This window comes from Camelina sativa, chromosome 9 (assembly GCF_030686135.1).
Source record: "Camelina sativa cultivar CO46 ecotype springtype chromosome 9, ASM3068613v1".
NCBI lineage: Eukaryota > Viridiplantae > Streptophyta > Magnoliopsida > Brassicales > Brassicaceae > Camelina > Camelina sativa.
In genome coordinates this window covers 28,613,330-28,631,007 of record NC_141888.1, presented here as the reverse complement: position 1 = coordinate 28,631,007, position 17,678 = coordinate 28,613,330, and the positions used below count along the sequence as shown (strand labels likewise).

The window sequence follows — 17,678 nt, the reverse complement described above, 5'->3', positions numbered from 1 at the left end:
TGAAACTGACCTCATGTGGTCTAAAGTCTCAACCAAGATGCAACCACTAACATGGGAACATTGAGATGAGCATTAAATTGCAGGCAACTTCCACATTAGAGTTTACTCTACTTAGCTGCAGCATTTACTCAATGGAATATGACATATTTGTTGAGAAAATAGTAATCTAAGAGGTAATAAATAGTGTACAGAAGCAAGCTCCATTGAAAATGAAGAATTATATTCAAAGTATGTGGAGGACAACAATCACTAAATGAGTTGCAGAATCACACACAAAGGTCTCTTTTAAAGAAAGCCATCTCTTTTATCTTGTTCTTTAGCTTCCTTATTAGCAGCTTCAACGGATTTGAACCACAGATATACCTACACGCAAAGAAAAAACCAACTCTATTTCAGCTGACGAAACAAACACAAGGATCAAATTTGGACACAAGAAAGGGGAGAGACAAGGAACTTACAGAAGTGGGGATTCCAGTAAGAGCAAAGAATCCAAGCACAGGAGTATAAAAGATGCTGTCAGAATCCAAGACCCCGAAAACTGGATTCTTGCTTGAGTACTCGAAAACAGAACCAATCTACAGTGACCAAAAAGATGCATAAAGATAATAATTTTGATATTGATTCGACAAAATGGGAGTGAAAGAGAGAAGAAGCATACAGCAGCAATGGCAGTAATCGCGGAGGCTAGCAGATAAACATAGAAGGGAACCTCAACGCCCTCTTCAGACGTAGAAGAACGACCTTCATTTCTAGCCCACGGAGGTGGCTCATCCGAGTCAGGATTCGCCCAAGACGGTTCATTTTCTTTAGATTTTCTAGATCCTTTCGTCGCCGCCGTCACGACCAATCTCCTCACTGAACTAAGTTCGTAATGCAACGAGTGACCAATTACGCTCCTCTTCGCAGCCAGATTTTGATGGCGTGGAAATTGTGATTTGGTGGGTGAACAACGGTTGCAACCCTCATCACCATGGTTCAGACCCAAAGTGGTCGGAAGAGATGTTAGAGACGCGGCCATGTATTCCCTTAAGGAGTCCCAACGAGAAGAAGAAAGCACTTGACTTTTGTTCTAAAACAGTCTGAAGCGGTGATTCGATTTTCAGCCACACGTTACAATTCTTGAATATAAATATCTAATCTATCATCCTTACGTTGATGAAGGACACGTGGTGCAAATAAACAACAACATTTTGGTCACACAGTTTGGGGTTAATGTTAGCACTAGTATAACTATAAACTAACTTTAGGACTCAATAGACGTCTTGGCATAAGAATACAGGAGAATCAAAATGGATTCTTGACTCAAGACTAGTATAAAAGTTTATGTCTTTAGTTCCAAAACCATTGTTTTAGTCGTATTGATCACCTTGAAAAGCACAACAAAGTGAGGTTCAGAGTTATCTATACGAACCTGCAAACACTACTACTTGCAAGTCATGTAAATCAGAAACAATGTTACTATATAAGGCGGGGGGCTTGTACATATGAATAGGCCAATAACAAGACAAAGTGCTAGGATTTTGAATCTTAAGGATCAACTAAACCTTCCATAACAACGAGTTTGTCCAAAAGCTCAAGTTTCTCATCTTCAAGTGCTTTGACATCATCCTCAGCCTCCTTTAACTCTCTCTCCACTGCGAAACTATCCTCCTCCAGCAGCAAATACTTGCGTCTCAGTGCTCTGTACTCGTTTCCTGGAGATGAATCTGAATTGTGAGACATCTCTAGTTGATTTGAAATTGCATAAACCTGGTCCGATTTGTTCTTCGTGAAAGCTCTTTTCACGCTTCGTGGTGGTGGTAATTGGGTCAAGGCTTGTTTTGGAGTAGGAATCTTCTTTCTCTTTGGTTCAAGAAACGGTGGAACCTTCGAATTTTCCATCTCTGCACAAAATCATCAAAGTTTGAGTTTTTTTAGTTTCGCACAAGATTAAAACCCGAAACAGCATTAACGAAACCATAGAATACGATGATCTTCGTTCAAAAGAAGAGAATAAAGTAAAAAAAAATCGAGATCTCACTTTGAGACTTACCTTCGATTTGTCTAGGGTTTCCACAGGGATCTTCTCCGACGAAGAGAGAGAATTGGGAAAGTAGATTAATGGAAGTTGCGGGATGAAGAAGACGATGAGTCGGTTTGGCTTTTATGTTATTATTGAACCGGCATCGACTTCTAACCGTACAAACCCGTTAAAACCAATAGTAAGTAAGAAGACCGGTTTAATTTCCGGTCCGATTTTAAAGATGAGTCAATAGTTAAATGGGCCTTGCGCTTTACTCGGCCCGTTATTTCTGCAATTAGAGGTTTTAAGCACAGGAGGAGGTTAGACTACAAAAGGGTGTAAATAGTGATTAACTGTAAAACACAGAAGAAGCGGTCAAAATAGAAGTGTCATATTCTCCTTTGATCTCTCTTCTTGACCAAGCTCTCTTTTACAATTTCTCAAAATGCTGCATGCATTTGTTAAATCACTCTAATACTTGTTTTTTTTTTCTTTTTCTGTTTCGAAAGAAACAAACACACAAACCATCATCTAACAACTCGTTTGATTAACCATCAGATTAAACAAGTCTTGTTATTTCTCCTAAGAAATGAATCTAGGACACTGAAGTGTTCTGTACGGAACAGGAAGAGACGCATGATGTTCTATCAACAAAATTATTATTGATCCTAATTATACTCTAAAAAAGAAGATGAGGAGTGTAGTTCTTGTTGCTTTAGCCGCTGCAATAGGGAATATGTTGCAGGGCTGGGACAATGCCACCATTGCAGGTGTCTTTCTTTCTTTCTTTCTCCAATCTTTGTTTTTTTAACATGGAACTATACGAAAGCGTGTGTAATTAATGGTTGATGTTGTTTCTATTTTGGTGGCAGGAGCTGTTATTTACATAAAGAAAGAGTTTCATTTGGAGAAAGAACCAAAGATAGAAGGACTGATCGTTGCAATGTCTCTCATTGGAGCCACTATGATCACAACTTTCTCTGGTCCTGTCTCTGACAAAGTAGGAAGGCGTTCCATGCTTATACTCTCTTCTCTTCTCTATTTTCTCAGTAGCATCGTTATGTTTTGGTCTCCCAATGTCTATGTCCTCCTTTTCGCAAGGCTGCTTGATGGCTTTGGGATCGGTCTAGCTGTCACTCTTGTCCCAATCTACATCTCTGAGACCGCACCTTCTGAGATCAGAGGATTACTCAACACTTTCCCACAATTCTGTGGATCTGGTGGGATGTTTTTGTCGTATTGTCTTGTTTTTGGGATGTCCCTTGAAGCATCTCCGAGCTGGAGGCTCATGCTCGGGGTTTTGTCAATTCCGTCCATTGCCTACTTTGTACTTGCGGCTTTCTTCTTACCTGAATCTCCAAGGTGGCTCGTTAGCAAAGGCCGGATGAATGAAGCTAGACAGGTTTTGCAGAGACTCCGAGGCAGAGAAGATGTTTCAGGTTTGTCTTGATGAACACTTAAGACCTCTTAGATTATCGACTTTGAACTTAGACTAACTCGGGGTTTGATCTAGGCGAGCTTGCTCTGCTGGTTGAAGGGCTTGGTGTGGGAAAAGACACGTCGATAGAAGAATATGTTATTGGACCGGACAACCAGGAAAGCGAGAGTGGACATGAACTGCCGAGGAAAGATCAGATAAAACTATACGGTCCAGAGGATGGACAGTCATGGATGGCTAAACCAGTGAAAGGACAGAGTTCTCTCGCCTTGGCGTCCCAACACGGCAGCATGTTACAGCGTGGTGGATCCCTCATGGACCCCCTTGTCACTCTCTTTGGTAGCGTACATGAAAATCTCCCTTCTGAGAACATGAACTCGTCAACGCGCAGCATGGTCTTCCCCAATATGGGAAGTATACTTGGATTGACGGGAAGGCAGGAGTCCCAGTGGGATCCAGAGAGAAACAATGATGATAGCTCTGACCCAGATGAAAACTTGAATAGTCCTCTGCTTTCGCTAACAACTGAGCCGGATGAGTGCAACCAGCGGACCATTGGGACCATGCAGAGGCGACAGAGCAGCTTGTTTATGGCAAACGTGGGTGAGACAGCGACAGCTACAAGCATAGGCGGTGGATGGCAATTGGCGTGGAAGTATAATGACAAGGTTGGTGCAGATGGTCAAAGAGTCAATGGAGGGCTACAGAGAATGTATATACACGAGGAAACTGCAAACAACAAGAACAACAACAACAGCAATCCTTTTTCACGACGTGGATCGCTTCTCTCCTTCCAACCAGAAGCTGATGTTCCTGATCAGGAGAATGGATACGTTCAGGCTGCTGCACTTGTGAGCCAAGCTTCGATGATGCCTGGAGGTATAGGAGAGACTGCAATGTTGCCACAGAAGGTTAAGGATGGTCCAGGCTGGAGGGAGCTGATGGAGCCAGGGGTCAAGAGAGCTTTGATAGTTGGAGTTGGGCTTCAGATACTGCAACAGGTAATGTTTTTTTTAATACCTTTTTGTCTGTAAAAATTTAAAAAAAGCAAAACAAATAAGGAAACGAAGCATGTTTGCAGTTTGCAGGAATAAATGGAGTGATGTATTACACACCTCAAATATTAAAAGAAACAGGTGTGTCAAGTCTTTTGACAAACCTTGGCTTAGGTGCAGAGTCTGCATCGCTCCTCATTAGCGCATTGACCACATTCTTGATGCTTCCCTGCATTCTTGTTTCCATGAGGTTAATGGATGTAGCTGGCAGAAGGCGAGTTCTCTCTGCTTTTCCTTCTCATTTTTCAGCTGAATGGTATAATTCGAAAAAGTAACAATACCAAAAGCGTGATTGCAGGTCTCTGCTGCTTTCCACTATCCCTATTCTAATACTGTCACTGGTAACACTGGTGATAGGAAGCTTGGTGAAGCTTGGAGGTACAACAAATGCATTGCTATCTACAGCCAGCGTTACAGTGTACCTAAGCTGTTTTGTGATGGGTTTTGGATCAATCCCAAACATCCTATGCTCAGAGATCTTCCCTACCTCTGTGCGCGGTCTCTGCATCACCATCTGTGCCCTCACTTTCTGGATCTGTGACATAATCGTCACTTACACTCTCCCTGTCATGCTCAAATCCCTTGGCCTCGCGGGAGTCTTTGGCATTTACGCATTTGTCTGTGCTGTTGCATGGGTTTTTGTGTACCTCAGGGTACCTGAGACAAAGGGGATGCCCCTTGAAGTTATCTCCGAGTTCTTTTCTGTTGGTGCAAAACAGCAAGACGCTGCAGCTTCGTTTCTCTCTGATGGATGACTTTCTTTTTTTCTGTTGCCTTTTTCCAACGTTCCTGCTGTATTTGATGAACACATTAATAAGAACAGTTCCATACCATTAGCTTGGGCTTCCATATATGCTTCCTCAGTCTGTATAAGTTTCGCTATATTCTTGGTGCTTTACCTGCAAGGCTGCAAATTGCGAGCTTTTTTACCTTTGTAACCATGAGATGAGAAGAAGACATTTAGAAGTTTTTAGTTTTTGTACATTGTCAGATATATTACTCAAAGTCACCATGACATTAAAAACAAACAGAGTTCGATCTCATGTGTAGCAACAAAAAGAGAGATTAGTACATACTAGAGCCATTATAAGATCTCTCGGTTGCATTTAATTAGCTGGAAACACTTTAGTTGCAGCGACTTGAACCATTAACAGAGATATCTTCAAGCTGCCTTCCCCTAGAGGACCGAGCCTTGGGATCTTCTTCTTTCTCTTTAACAAAGGAGAGAAAGGAGTGGATACGTGCGGATGGTGAGATTCTTCTCCTGATAGACCCATCTGCTTCTTCAGGATATTGTTTTCCGAACTGACGTATCATCAACACTGTATACACTGCAAGAGCAAGTACGCATGCCACTCCACACACCACAAACAATCCCCAAAAGCTCTTAAGCTCCAGCCTATCCACTTCTATCTCTGCGCCTTGCAGAGAGCATGCTTTCCTCAGCAACCATTTGTCCCGAATTCTCTGCATATCTCCATTTTCTGATAGCTGCAGAATTGCCGCAGACACATCCACCGCCAAAGGCGAGTTACGCGGAAATGCCTGAACAGTAGTAAAGAAAAAATACATATCATCATCAGTTCATCACCATCACTTTATCAAATTCAGAAATATATTGCAGGATACTCTTTGTCAATAAACAAGTAAGGAGATGTTTATATGCAGTGAATTCTTGTGAACGATACTCACAAATCCCCATCCGTTTTTTGTGAACTCTTGACCAACTATGCCAAACTCACATCTGTTTGAAAGGAAAAGCTCTATGTAAGCACGTTCATCAACAACAGCAGCAACACCACCTTTTCCTGGACCATCTCTCAAGGCTTTATCATATTCCTCTGGAGAGCTAAGAGGGACAAGTCTTGACTCATGTATATTGAGTTCGTGGACCAGATAGTCTCTGACAAAAGAGCCTTTTGGATACCCAATAGGATCATGATTTGCTTGCAAAGTTTCTATGCCTTTGATTGGCGAAGACAGCTGATGAACTGTGAGGATTGATGTGAGACTCGCGGTATAACTAGAGTTAATTATGAGAACTACGAATAGCCATATTATCAGCACTATTTTTCCAAGACTGCTGGTGGTAGTCTCTCCTACATAAATTCAGCAGAGAACATTGGACACCTTCTTGCCAGTTTAGAAATGGAAAACAATTAAACACTTACTATGCGAGAAGAAGAGAGTTGAAAAGCTGAACCTGCAAAACAGCGAAATAATTCAGAGAAAAGAACTGAAAAGATTGTAGAGTGTTTGGAATAGAGTTCATCCAGTTGGAGCTTGTTCTGCTTTCACCAGAAAGTTGTGATAAATTGTCTACAAGGAGGGCCTCGAAACTCGTCATTGTGCTTGTGCTCCAGACACCAAATGACAGCACCGACTATGAGGAAAGACGCAGCTGTAATAAGCCACATCTGTGGTGTGAACGGCCTCAAGAACGCCATAGCACTGGAACCCAACTTCCGAACAGGAGCCACGACCACTAGCCCTGACTCCACATACGGCTGAGTAAAATCTGCCATTTTGGTTCGCTCTGTTATGATGGTAATATCACCAACACCTGCATCGTAGACCTGTGTAAAAAAAAAGTTTGATCCACAAAACATGTAAAATACAACCACCAACAGAGCCATCAACAGAACAGGTTCTTCAGAAGTGCTTATGCACTCACCCCAGTCGTTATCAAGCGGACAAGCTCAGAGTTACTTGGATTGTCATGTCCATTCCCAAAAGCTACAAGCTCAAACGGGACTGCATAAGGTAATAAGTTGAGAGCAGCAGTGAAGACATCAACACAGAAGCCAGTGATCATCCCGTTGCTTTTAACTGAGACAACCTCTTCGGACCTGTAACGATTTGGAACTCCAATCCTCAAATGCCTTCCATTGTTCGAGAACACCCATCCACGGGGAACTTTTGTTGTCTGTCCTGGCCAGACAACACTATGAAGCTTCTGTCCTGAAAAAGATGTGTTCTTCCGCTCGTCAGCCGGCACCACAGACAAGCCTAAATGATTAGACCAGTAACCTATTGTCCTGTAACCAGTGCCAATGACATTAAGCACATCAAATTCTGGGTTTACAAGGTTCCTGTCTCTAGTAAACTTCATCCTACCGGTTAAGCCGATTCTATCAACTTGTAAGATGCTCTCAAGAAACATCTTTCCCCCATCAAATACTTTCAGAGCATCAAGGTGCAAGTTTCCACCCACAAGCTCAGATAGAATCGGATTCTTCGAAAAGGAAACGTTTCCACCTTTTTGGAAGAAATCGTCAATGGCTTGAGCAAGCAGCCAGACAGTGTCATAAGCATACAGTCCATAAGTGCTCAGTCCAACATGAGTTAAGTTATGCCACCTTTGAATGAAGTTCTGCTTCATGATAGAGTTGGGAGTGTGCGGGCGTAGCGCAATGACCCCTTGAATGTTATTTATGGTGTCCAATGGCAGAGGAGAGTCTGTGTCTATGATTGTAGAAAGCCAGTTGGTAGCAATCCACACATAACCAGTGCTCATCATACCAAGATTCTGAGCCACATTGAACAATTCTAGGCCCCAGATGAAAGAAGCGTGAATGACAATGATCCTTGACTCACTCAAAGCTACCTTAATCAGCAAGTCGGTGATGTTTTCTCTGGTAGGTCCTGGGGGCAAAGCTGCTTTGTATGATATTCTGCAGCGCTTCTCCGCTAACCTGTCTCCCAAGGAAGCTACCCCATTTCGGCCATAATCATCATCGCCATATATGGCTACCACCTCTCTCCAACCATAGAATTGAACAATGTCTGCTATGGCGGCCATCTGGAAAAGATCATTATGTGCGGTTCTGATGAAGAAAGGGAACTGTAGAGGAGACATAGTAGGATCTGTGGCAGAGAAGGATAGTATTGGAACTCTTAGTTCTGTTGCAACATGAGCTACTACACGGGCGGTTGTTGATCTCTGAGGGCCAATTATGGCCACTGTCTCAGACTCCATGAAATGTAGAGCTGTTAATATGATACATAAAACAAATCAGTTATATAGCGGACATGAGGATACTTACATATTGTAGTGTTAGAAACTAAAATAGACAGCGGAAGACATAAAAATGAATCAGCGAGCATAAAAAGTTGATACAAAGGTAAGGAAGACTAGAAGAGAAGAGACCTTTTGCATTAAACTTTCTACAGAAAAGCACATAAGAATGATTCAACAATCACACTTACGTTCCATGATGCTCATGAATCCATTGAATTTTGTGTCATGCATGATGATCTTAAGTGTAGTGGTATTTAGAATGCTGGGGCTAGCATTTACGTCCTCAACAGCAGCATCCATAGCAACTTTGATAACTTTACCAATGAGAGAATTGAATGTGAATACCGCACCAATGTTCACAGCTTTGGGTCTAGCAGAGACAATTTTGGTGAGACCATGTAAAGGAACTGCATAGCAGACGATGAGTATAAGCAGAACCCACTTCATCTTCTCAATGTCCGCAGCTTCCTGTTTCACAAAGTGAAAAAAAGAGAGAGGAAGGTCAAGACATGGAGTCACTGAGATTAACCACCATTACGAAGCAAAATATAATCAGAAATGGAATGTTGAGAGAAGAGATATTTTTGACCTGTCACTCTCTCATTATGCGTGAGGGAATGGTGGAGCAAGTAATTGAGTGCTCATTATAGTGGAGATCCACTTTATGTATTGGTGTTCAACAGATTCAACTCTCACTTACTTATATCCTTCATCTTTCCCCAACCCACTCTCAATATCATATGATTACTTCCTCATCAAAGTGAGAAGCTCCTTCAAATACCAAACATACCACTCAGATGTTAGATACTGGAAAAAAAAAAATCTCAGCTTTTGCGAATTGGAGTTAGTGCACAACAAAAAAAAACTTCTCAAGTCAACACCTTTTGCTTTCTAAACCCTAAAAAGCGAGTGTTTTTCACTTGTTTAATGGCTAATCGTAGTAAGATAGAGACCAAAGATTCACAAAAAAAAAAATCAAATCTTTTTATCCTATGCTCAATTAGAAATACAGAAAAAAGTGGGAGAAGCAATGGAAACAGAGACAGAGATGAAAGTGTACCATTAGGGTTGTGGGAAATGATTCAGAGTCTGATCACGACTCCACTGCGTTCAGATGCCGACGACGCCAAAAAGAATTTGGGGTTGCTTGAGAATAAAACCCAGACACAACCTTCATCTTTCGCTCAAGCTTTTGTGTACGCACACTGTATATCTAGGAGACGAAACTAATAAAAGATTTAACCTTTATGTCCAATCACACAACACTCAGTTAATTCATTCAAGACTTGTATTGTAGCTCTTTAATTGATAATTTGAATAAGTAGATTTCAGATTTTCAGTTGTATCAAACTTTTACAATTAAAGGTAAAGAAGACTAGTAGAGTGTAAAGATAATAGAACACATCATAATCATCCACTAATTGACATGATGATTATTATTAACAAACAGTTTTGAATTTTGATCCAAGTTTTATCAACAAAGATATAGTTACGTACTAGAGCTGGAAACACTTTAGTTGCAGCCACTCGGACCACTGACAGAGATATCTTCAGGCTGCCTCTCCCTAAATGACATAGCCTTGGCGTCTTGTTCTTTCTTTCTCACAAAAGGAGAGAAAGGAGTGGATGCTTCTTCTAGCGGTCAACCCCTCTGCGGCTCTGCTTCTTCAGGACGTTGACGTATCATCAGCACTGTATACACTGCAACAGCAAGAACGCATGTCCCTCCACACATCACAAACAATCCCCAAAAGCTACTAAGCTCCAGCCTATGTACTTTTAACTCTGCGCCTTGCAGAGAGCAAGCTTTCCTCAGCAACCATTTGTCTCTAATTCTCTGCATATCTCCATTTTCTGATAGCTGCAGAATCGCCACAGAGACGTCTACAGCCAAAGGCGAGTTACGCGGAAATGCCTGAACAGTGATAAATATGTATCATCATCACTATAACGTTATCAAATTCTATATATATTCTACAGGCTACTGTTTGTCCTCAGACCAATTGAGAGTTGTTTAAATTCAGTACTCAGAAAGATACTCACAAATCCCCATCCGTGTTGTGTGAACTCTCGACCAACTATGCCGAATTCACATCTGTTTGAGAGGAAAAGCTCTATGTAAGCACGTTCATCGACAATAGCAGCAACACCACCTTTTCCTGGACCACTTCTTAAGGCATTATCATATTCCTCTGGAGACACGAGAGGGACAAGTCTTGATTCATGGATACTGAGTTCGTTAATCAGATAATCTCTGACAAAGGAGCCTTTTGGATACCCAATAGGATCATGGTTTGTTTGCAAAGTTTCTATGCCTTTGATTGAAGAAGACAGCTGATGGACTGTGAGGATTGACGTGAGGCTCGCAGTATAACTTGAGTTGATTATGAGAACCAAGAATAGCCATAGTATCAAAACTATTCTTCCAAGGTTGGTGGTGGTAGTTTCTCCTGCAAAAAGTCAGCAGAGAACATTGGACACCTTGCCAGTTTTTAAAATGGAAAGCAACAGAGAAAAAAGAAGGGGGCATGAAGGAGCACACTTACTATGCGCAAAGAAAAGAGTTGAAAAGCTGAACCTGCAAGACAGCAAAATATTTCAGAGAAAAGACCTGAAACAATTGTATAGTGTTTGGAATTGAGTACGTCCAGTTCAAGCTTATTCTATTCACCAGAAACTAGTCATGACTTGTCTACGAGGAGGGCCTCGAAACTGGTCATTCTGTTTGTGCTCCAGACACCAAATGACAGCACCGACTATGGGGAAAGACGCAGCTGCAATAAGCCACATCTGAGGTGTGAACGGCCTCAAGAACGCCATAGCACTGGAGCCCAACTTCCAAACAGGAGCCACCACCACTAACCCCGACTCCACATACGGCTGAGTAAAATCTGCCATTTTGGTTCTCTCTGTTATAATGGTGATATCACCAACACCTGCATCATAGACCTGTGAAAAAGATGTTTGAGCCACAAAATATGTAATTAAAAAACCATCAAACAGAGCGATCATCAAAACAAGTTTTAAAAGAGTGCTTATGTGCTCACCCCAGCTGATATCAAGCGCACTAGCTCAGAGTTATTTGGATTGTCATGACCACTCCCAAAAGTTACAAGCTCAAACGGGACTGCATAAGGTAATAAGTTGAGAGCAGCAATGAAGACATCAACACAGAAGCCAGAGATCATCCCGTTGGTTTTGACTGAGACAACCTCTTCGAACTTGTAACGTTTTGGAACTCCAATCCTCAAACGCCTTCCATTGTTCGGGAACACCCATCCACGGGGAACTTTTGTTGTCTGTCCCGGCCAGACAACACTATGAAGCTTCAGTCCTGAAAGAGATGTGTTGTCTAGCTCGTCAGCCGGCGTCACAGACAAGCCTATATTATTATACCAGTAACCAATGGTCCTGTAACCAGTGCCAATGACATTAAGCACATCAAATGCTGGATTTACAAGGTTCCTGTCTCTAGTAAACTTCATCCTACCGGTTAAGCCAATTCTATCAACTTGTAAGATGCTCTCAAGAAATATTTGTCCTCTATCAAAGACTTTCAGAGCATCAAGGTGCAATTTTCCACCCCCAAGGTCAGATGTAGTAGGATTCTTCGAAAAGGAAACGATTCCACCTTTTTGGTGGAAATCATCAATGGCGTGGGCAAGCAGCCATACAGTATCATAAGCATACAGTCCATAAGTGTTCAGTCCAAGATGAGTTAAATTATGCCACCTTTGAACGAAGTTCTTCTTCATGATAGAGTTGGGAGTGTGCAGGCGCATCGCAATGACCCCTTGAATGTTATTTATTGTGTCCAATGGCAGAGGAGAGTCTGTATCGATGATTGTAGAGAGCCAGTTGGTAGCAATCCACACGTAACCAGTGCCCATCATACCAAGATTCTGAGCCACATCGAACAACTCTAGGCCCCAGATGAAAGAAGCGTGAACGACAATGACCCGTGACTCACTCAATGCTACCTTAACCAGCAAGTCAGTGATGTTCTCTTTGGTAGGTTTGGGGGGCAAAGCTGCTCTGTATGAGATTCTGCAGCGCTTCTCCGCCAATTTCTCGCCCAAAGCAGCTACCCCGTTTTGGCCATAATCATCATCCCCGTATATTGCTATCACCTCTCTCCAGCCATAGAAGTGAACAATGTCTGCAATGGCGGCCATCTGGAAGACATCATTCTGTGAAGTTCTGATGAAGAAAGGGAACTGCAGAGGAGACATAGCAGGGTCTGTGGCAGTGAAGGATAGTATAGGAACGTTTAGTTCTGTTGCAATGTGAGCTACTACACGGGCGGTTGTTGATCTCTGAGGGACAATTATGGCCACTGTCTCGGACTCCATGAACCGTAGAGCTTTTAATGTGAAACATAGACCAATCAGTCAGGAAACCGAAAACCAGAATTTAGACATGAGGATACTTACATACTGTAGTATTAGAAACTTAACTAGACAGCAGAACCATCCAAGAAAGAAAAATGAATCAGCTATAATAAAACGGATGAAATCAAAGTTAAAAGACGGTTTTGAATTTTTGATTATCCATAACCAAAGTAAAGAAAGGAAATGATAAAACTTTTAACAGACAAACACAAAATCATCATCCAACAATCCCAGAGCAGTCTCACTTACGTTCTAAGAAGCTCATGAATCCATTGAATTTTGTGTCATGCATGATGATCTTGAGTAAAGTATTGTTAAGAACGCTAGGGCTAGCATTTATGTCTTCAACAGCAGCATCCATAGCAACTTTGACGACTCCACCGATGTGAGAATTGAATGTGAAAACCGAGCCGATGTTCAGAACTTGGGGTCTCGCAGAGACACTTGTGGTGAGTCCTTGTAAAGGAACTGCACGGCAGATGATGAGCAGAAGCAGAAACCGCTTCATCTTCTCAAATTCAGCAGCTTCCTGTTTCACAAAGTAAAAAGAGATGAAGGTCAAGTTATGGAGGCACTTAAATGACCACCATTACACTTAAATAACCACTAATACAAAGCAAACATGATCAGAACTGAAAGCAGTGATGCAATGTTGAGGGAACGAGATATGCTAGACCTGTCACTTTTTCTTTAAGCGTTAGGAATTGGTAGACCGAGTAATTGTACAACATCAAACTTTCACAATCCTCTGTTTATTAGAAAGAAACAAAACAAATTGGAGAAGCAATGGAAAGAGAGACAGAGATGAAGGTGTACCATTAGAGTTCTGGAAATTGATATAACGGCTGATCAAAACTCCACTGATGCCGACGTTAAGAAATGGGTCTGCTAAAGAATAAAACCCAGACACAACCTTCATTATTCTATGTGTTTACACAAGCTTGTGTTTACTCTACTCTATGTTAGGGGGAAGGAAACGGAAAGAACGGGAAACGAATAAACAAATAACTTTACTATTTAACTTTAGTGGAATGTGAAGCACGTGTGGCAGCCAGAGAGGTACTTGGTGAGTAAAATAAGGGGGAAGAAGGAAGAAAGGTATTTTTTTTTATATAAAAGAGCTTTTGGTCGGAATCTGGAAATGGCAGCGGAAGTTTCTCCGATGATTAACACTTTGGAGGTTGCAGATGACATAATGGCGAATCTCAGCTCCTCAGACAAGCCTCCAGGGAATCTCTCTGCCACGTGAGCTATTACACGGGTGAATTTTGAGGGCCAATTATGGCCACTGTCTCAGACTCCATGAACTGTAGTGCTTCCAATATGAAACATAAACCAATCAGTCAGTAAACCGAATATGGACATGAGGATGCTTACATGCTGTAGTACTAGAAACTAAAGTAAATAGCGGAACCATCCAAGCACGAAAATAAATCAGCAAGCGTAGTACATATAAAAAGACTGATTTAACTATCAATGAACGAAACATACAAAAAGGAGCAGTCACACATACATAATAATCATCCAGCAATCACAGAGCAGTCTCACTTACGTTCCATGATGGTCCAGGTCCTGAATGGAGTGGTCGTAAGAACGCTGAGGGTAGCATTTCCACCTTCAAAAGCAGCATCCAACGTGAAAGGAAAGAAGGTCAAGTTATGGAGTCACTAAAATGACCACCATTACAAAGCAAATCATAACCAGAACTGAAAGAATGAATGGAATGTTGAGAGAAGAGATATGCTTGACCTTCCGCTTTCTCATTAAGGGTGACGGAACGGTAGAGCAAGTAACTGAGTGTCCATCCATATCCATTGTAGTAAGTGCAAAGTAGAGATCGTGTTCACAGATTCTCACTCAATGATATCCTTCTGTCTCAGTTGAACCATCAGATTATCTTTCCAAATCAAAGTCGGAAGCTCCTTCAAATACCAAACAGACCACTCAGATGTTATATACTTGAAAATCTCAGCTTTAAAGCAATCGAGTTGTGCGCATAAACAAACCTTCCAAGTCAACACCTTTTTTTTTTTGTTTTTAATTTGTTCTTTTAGAGTCAACACCTTTTGCTATCTAATAACCCTAAAAAGGCGAGCTTTTGCAATTGTTTAATGGGTAATTGTACTAGGATAGAGACCCAAATTCACAAAATATGTTGTAATCCTCCGTAAATTAGAAATAAACAAACAAAAAAATCGGAGAAGCAATGTAAAGAGAAGAGAGACCGAGATAGAAATAGTACCATTAGGGTTCTGAAATTTGAACTGGTCAAAACTCAACCACGTTCCAATGCCGATGACGCCAAGAAGAAATGGGTTCGCTAGAGAGTATATGACCCAGACTAAAGCCTTCATCTTTCGCTCAAACCAACACAGTACACTGCTCTGTGTTTGGAATGCAGAGGAAGGAGACGGCAGAAGAATATGAAAGAAACTAATAAAAAAAATAATTCAATTTAAAAATATTAAAAAAAATGGAATTGAAAGCACACGTGGCATCCAGAGAGCTAACTGGCGAGTAAAATAAGGAGGAAGGAAGAAGGAAACAAAACAATAAAAAAAGCTATTTTTATACTACTTACTATTTAAAAAAAAAAGAGATGATTTTGATTTTGATTTTGACAAAAAAAAGAAAGCTTTTGATCGGAATCTGGAAAAAAAATGGCACCGGTGACTGAAGTTTCTCCGATGATTAACACTTTGGATGTTACAGATGACAAAATGGCTAACCTCAGCTCCTCTGGCAAGCCTCCTAGGAACAACATCTCTGCAATGCGCCATTGCAATAGCACTGCTTGGTTGATCGATTCCGTTGGTTCATTCTCTTCTTTGCTTTTTTTTCTTTTCTTTTCATAATCTTGATTTCGTTGATGATTGTATTTGCACGATCACGAACAGATCACACTTTGGATGTTACAGATGACAAAATGGGATCTTTTGTTTAACTCACATTGTCAAAATTAATGATTGTTCTCAGGAAGGAGATGAGAGATTTGGTGCAAAATCTCCTGAAGGAGTAAACTCAACCTTCCAGCCTGTGTTCAGATCTGGAAGCTGGTCTGATAAAGGACCGAAGCAATCTATGGAAGATGAATTCATTTGTGTGGATGATCTCACTGAGCATATTGGTTCATCCACTGGAGCTTTCTATGGGGTATCATATATAAAGATATGTATCATCAAAATTTCAAAAATATGCTCTGTTTTTAAAATGTGGTTGTGTTATATGAAAAGGTGTTTGATGGACATGGAGGTGTTGATGCTGCATCATTCACAAAGGATAACATTATGAAGCTTGTAATGGAAGATAAACATTTCCCAACCAGCACTAAGAAGGCAACAAGGAGTGCTTTTGTCAAGACTGATCATGCTTTAGCTGATGCTTCTTGTCTCGATAGATCATCTGGTACCACTGCACTCACTGCTCTCATCTTGGACAAGACAATGTTGATTGCGAACGCTGGTGACTCCAGAGCAGTGTTGGGGAAACGTGGCAGAGCCATTGAGCTGTCAAAGGACCACAAGCCGAACTGTACTTCTGAGCGGCTACGTATTGAGAAGCTTGGTGGTGTTATCTATGATGGTTATCTTAACGGGCAGCTCTCCGTGGCTCGAGCTTTAGGAGATTGGCACATTAAGGGAGCTAAAGGTTCACTCTGTCCGCTTAGCTGTGAGCCTGAGCTGGAGGAGATTGTGCTGACTGAAGAGGATGAGTTTCTTATAATGGGATGTGATGGACTCTGGGATGTGATGAGCAGCCAGTGTGCTGTGACAATGGTGAGGAGGGAGCTGATGCAGCATAATGATCCTGAGAAATGCTCTCAAGCTCTGGTCAAGGAGGCACTACAACGCAACAGCTGTGATAATCTTACTGTAGTGGTTGTCTGTTTCTCTCTCGAACCGCCTCCTCGGATTGAGATCCCTAAGTCGCATAAGAGGAGGAGCATCTCTGCTGAGGGATTGGATCTCCTCAAAGGCGTTTTGAACGAGTTGTGAAGGAAACTGAGCAAGTTGAGAGAAAAGGTAAGAGAGTTGCTTTTATTCTTTTTTTTTGTTTCCTCTTTTGATAGGAAACGTCAGAGATTAGAGGTTGTGTGCTTTTTTTTCTCTGGTTTTCCCAAGTTTTGATTGATTCCATTATTCTTTTTGTAAGGAATTTGACCCATTCTTTTATACGGTAGATCTTACCATATTTAAATGATTCATATTTTGGTTCATAATTTAACAAATGAAGCAAAACATTCAGATATGGTTATTGCCTGGATTTGCTTCATTGAAACTGCTACCTGAACTACTGATGAGGCCTCTTTGGTTTGTTTGGATCCTTGGTGTTCTTTCCCACTTTCCTTCCTTTAGCTTTTATCAAGCAACAATGCAGTACCAAAATCTCTTAGAAACAAACGCAGAAAATATCCTAAGATGCGCGTAGGAAACGGCAGAAACTACCTATAATATGCATGACTCTTCTGCCCTTGGTGGCTTGATCTATCAAGCAGCATGATAAATTCTGCAGTGAGACAGAGCACGGTCGAAGAAGACAAGTCACTAAGGATCAGACGATCAAGTGATCAACAGAGGTGAGCTAGCATCCGCTCTCATTGCGATACAGAAACTCAAAATGAACAAAATTTGAAAATAGGGAGCTGAGGTTTGGCGGGGAACGTGGATGTTATATTCGTGCTCTAACCACTCTTAGACGAATAATCAGCACATTATTTACAAGATAGATTTGCTTGTTCCTTGTCTTGCTCTAATTCCTACACGCCAATTTG

The 17,678-nt window shown here is 41.4% G+C and overlaps 6 protein-coding genes across 43 annotated transcripts; 2 read left to right on the top strand and 4 right to left on the bottom strand.

Annotated features, from left to right (window-relative positions):
• Positions 1-146: 146 nt before the first annotated feature.
• Positions 147-1,200, bottom strand: LOC104711697 (uncharacterized). Its single transcript, XM_010428421.2, has 3 exons — positions 659-1,200; positions 459-575; positions 147-363 (listed from the first exon to the last, which is right to left on the bottom strand). The coding sequence occupies exons 1-3, from the start codon at positions 1,016-1,018 to the stop codon at positions 286-288; spliced, it is 555 nt and encodes a 184-aa protein (XP_010426723.1). The 5' UTR covers positions 1,019-1,200; the 3' UTR covers positions 147-285.
• A 128-nt stretch (positions 1,201-1,328) lies between these two features.
• Positions 1,329-2,158, bottom strand: LOC104711695 (uncharacterized). The gene is made up of 2 exons (XM_010428420.3): positions 2,033-2,158; positions 1,329-1,883 (listed from the first exon to the last, which is right to left on the bottom strand). Exon 2 carries the CDS (start codon positions 1,879-1,881, stop codon positions 1,528-1,530), a length of 354 nt encoding a protein of 117 aa, XP_010426722.1. The 5' UTR covers positions 1,882-1,883; positions 2,033-2,158; the 3' UTR covers positions 1,329-1,527.
• A 191-nt stretch (positions 2,159-2,349) lies between these two features.
• Positions 2,350-5,344, top strand: LOC104711691 (monosaccharide-sensing protein 3-like). The gene is made up of 5 exons (XM_010428401.2): positions 2,350-2,772; positions 2,875-3,441; positions 3,516-4,441; positions 4,522-4,709; positions 4,794-5,344. The coding sequence occupies exons 1-5, from the start codon at positions 2,694-2,696 to the stop codon at positions 5,248-5,250; spliced, it is 2,217 nt and encodes a 738-aa protein (XP_010426703.2). The 5' UTR covers positions 2,350-2,693; the 3' UTR covers positions 5,251-5,344.
• LOC104711692 (glutamate receptor 3.6) lies at positions 2,801-9,822 on the bottom strand. 5 transcript variants are annotated; one of them, XR_015566691.1, is made up of 10 exons: positions 9,577-9,822; positions 9,106-9,287; positions 8,705-8,984; positions 7,170-8,485; positions 6,794-7,071; positions 6,667-6,698; positions 6,188-6,594; positions 5,572-6,040; positions 4,600-5,402; positions 2,801-4,468 (listed from the first exon to the last, which is right to left on the bottom strand). XR_015566691.1 is itself a non-coding variant. In XM_010428402.3 (8 exons), exons 3-8 carry the CDS (start codon positions 8,961-8,963, stop codon positions 5,621-5,623), a joined length of 2,712 nt encoding a protein of 903 aa, XP_010426704.2. In that variant the 5' UTR covers positions 8,964-8,984; positions 9,106-9,287; positions 9,577-9,822; the 3' UTR covers positions 5,442-5,620. The 5 variants fall into 5 exon arrangements, 1 of the variants encoding a protein (XP_010426704.2); XR_015566692.1 differs by having other exon boundaries at positions 2,801-4,432; XM_010428402.3 differs by lacking the exons at positions 2,801-4,468; positions 4,600-5,402 and having other exon boundaries at positions 5,442-6,040.
• LOC104711694 (glutamate receptor 3.6) lies at positions 9,822-15,398 on the bottom strand. 33 transcript variants are annotated; one of them, XM_087466867.1, is made up of 12 exons: positions 15,150-15,398; positions 14,657-14,829; positions 14,460-14,522; positions 13,922-14,222; positions 13,724-13,795; positions 13,584-13,642; positions 13,157-13,436; positions 11,564-12,879; positions 11,188-11,465; positions 11,063-11,094; positions 10,560-10,966; positions 9,822-10,431 (listed from the first exon to the last, which is right to left on the bottom strand). In XM_087466867.1, exons 7-12 carry the CDS (start codon positions 13,413-13,415, stop codon positions 10,159-10,161), a joined length of 2,565 nt encoding a protein of 854 aa, XP_087322993.1. In that variant the 5' UTR covers positions 13,416-13,436; positions 13,584-13,642; positions 13,724-13,795; positions 13,922-14,222; positions 14,460-14,522; positions 14,657-14,829; positions 15,150-15,398; the 3' UTR covers positions 9,822-10,158. The 33 variants fall into 33 exon arrangements, with proteins under 33 accessions (XP_087322993.1, XP_087322990.1, XP_087322988.1 ...); XM_087466864.1 differs by having other exon boundaries at positions 13,724-13,792; XM_087466862.1 differs by having other exon boundaries at positions 13,724-13,792; positions 13,922-14,214; positions 15,150-15,342.
• A 60-nt stretch (positions 15,399-15,458) lies between these two features.
• Positions 15,459-17,111, top strand: LOC104711690 (putative protein phosphatase 2C 47). Of its 2 annotated transcripts, none has more exons than XM_010428400.3 (3): positions 15,459-15,717; positions 15,884-16,060; positions 16,141-17,111. In XM_010428400.3, exons 1-3 carry the CDS (start codon positions 15,568-15,570, stop codon positions 16,900-16,902), a joined length of 1,089 nt encoding a protein of 362 aa, XP_010426702.1. In that variant the 5' UTR covers positions 15,459-15,567; the 3' UTR covers positions 16,903-17,111. The 2 variants fall into 2 exon arrangements, with proteins under 2 accessions (XP_010426702.1, XP_087322960.1); XM_087466834.1 differs by having other exon boundaries at positions 15,504-15,721.
• The last annotated feature ends 567 nt before the right edge of the window (positions 17,112-17,678 follow it).

What these genes read in the sequence shown, in the direction of transcription:
- LOC104711691 (XM_010428401.2), top strand. Translation starts at nt 2,694, where the DNA reads ATGAGGAGTGTAGTTCTTGTTGCTTTAGCCGCTGCAATAGGGAATATG. An exon ending in GGACAATGCCACCATTGCAG is followed by an intron (nt 2,773 to 2,874) that starts GTGTCTTTCTTT and finishes TTTTGGTGGCAG; the next exon opens with GAGCTGTTATTTACATAAAG. An exon ending in AGGCAGAGAAGATGTTTCAG is followed by an intron (nt 3,442 to 3,515) that starts GTTTGTCTTGAT and finishes GGTTTGATCTAG; the next exon opens with GCGAGCTTGCTCTGCTGGTT.
- LOC104711697 (XM_010428421.2), bottom strand. Translation starts at nt 1,018, where the DNA reads ATGGCCGCGTCTCTAACATCTCTTCCGACCACTTTGGGTCTGAACCAT. An exon ending in CGATTACTGCCATTGCTGCT is followed by an intron (nt 576 to 658) that starts GTATGCTTCTTC and finishes TGGTCACTGTAG; the next exon opens with ATTGGTTCTGTTTTCGAGTA. An exon ending in TTACTGGAATCCCCACTTCT is followed by an intron (nt 364 to 458) that starts GTAAGTTCCTTG and finishes CTTTGCGTGTAG; the next exon opens with GTATATCTGTGGTTCAAATC.
- LOC104711690 (XM_010428400.3), top strand. Translation starts at nt 15,568, where the DNA reads ATGGCACCGGTGACTGAAGTTTCTCCGATGATTAACACTTTGGATGTT. An exon ending in CTGCTTGGTTGATCGATTCC is followed by an intron (nt 15,718 to 15,883) that starts GTTGGTTCATTC and finishes GATTGTTCTCAG; the next exon opens with GAAGGAGATGAGAGATTTGG. An exon ending in CCACTGGAGCTTTCTATGGG is followed by an intron (nt 16,061 to 16,140) that starts GTATCATATATA and finishes TTATATGAAAAG; the next exon opens with GTGTTTGATGGACATGGAGG.
- LOC104711692 (XM_010428402.3), bottom strand. Translation starts at nt 8,963, where the DNA reads ATGAAGTGGGTTCTGCTTATACTCATCGTCTGCTATGCAGTTCCTTTA. An exon ending in CAATTTATCACAACTTTCTG is followed by an intron (nt 6,699 to 6,793) that starts GTGAAAGCAGAA and finishes GCTGTTTTGCAG; the next exon opens with GTTCAGCTTTTCAACTCTCT. An exon ending in AACTCTCTTCTTCTCGCATA is followed by an intron (nt 6,595 to 6,666) that starts GTAAGTGTTTAA and finishes GAATTTATGTAG; the next exon opens with GAGAGACTACCACCAGCAGT.
- LOC104711694 (XM_087466849.1), bottom strand. An exon ending in CAAGTCATGACTAGTTTCTG is followed by an intron (nt 11,095 to 11,187) that starts GTGAATAGAATA and finishes GCTGTCTTGCAG; the next exon opens with GTTCAGCTTTTCAACTCTTT. An exon ending in AACTCTTTTCTTTGCGCATA is followed by an intron (nt 10,967 to 11,062) that starts GTAAGTGTGCTC and finishes GACTTTTTGCAG; the next exon opens with GAGAAACTACCACCACCAAC.
- LOC104711695 (XM_010428420.3), bottom strand. Translation starts at nt 1,881, where the DNA reads ATGGAAAATTCGAAGGTTCCACCGTTTCTTGAACCAAAGAGAAAGAAG.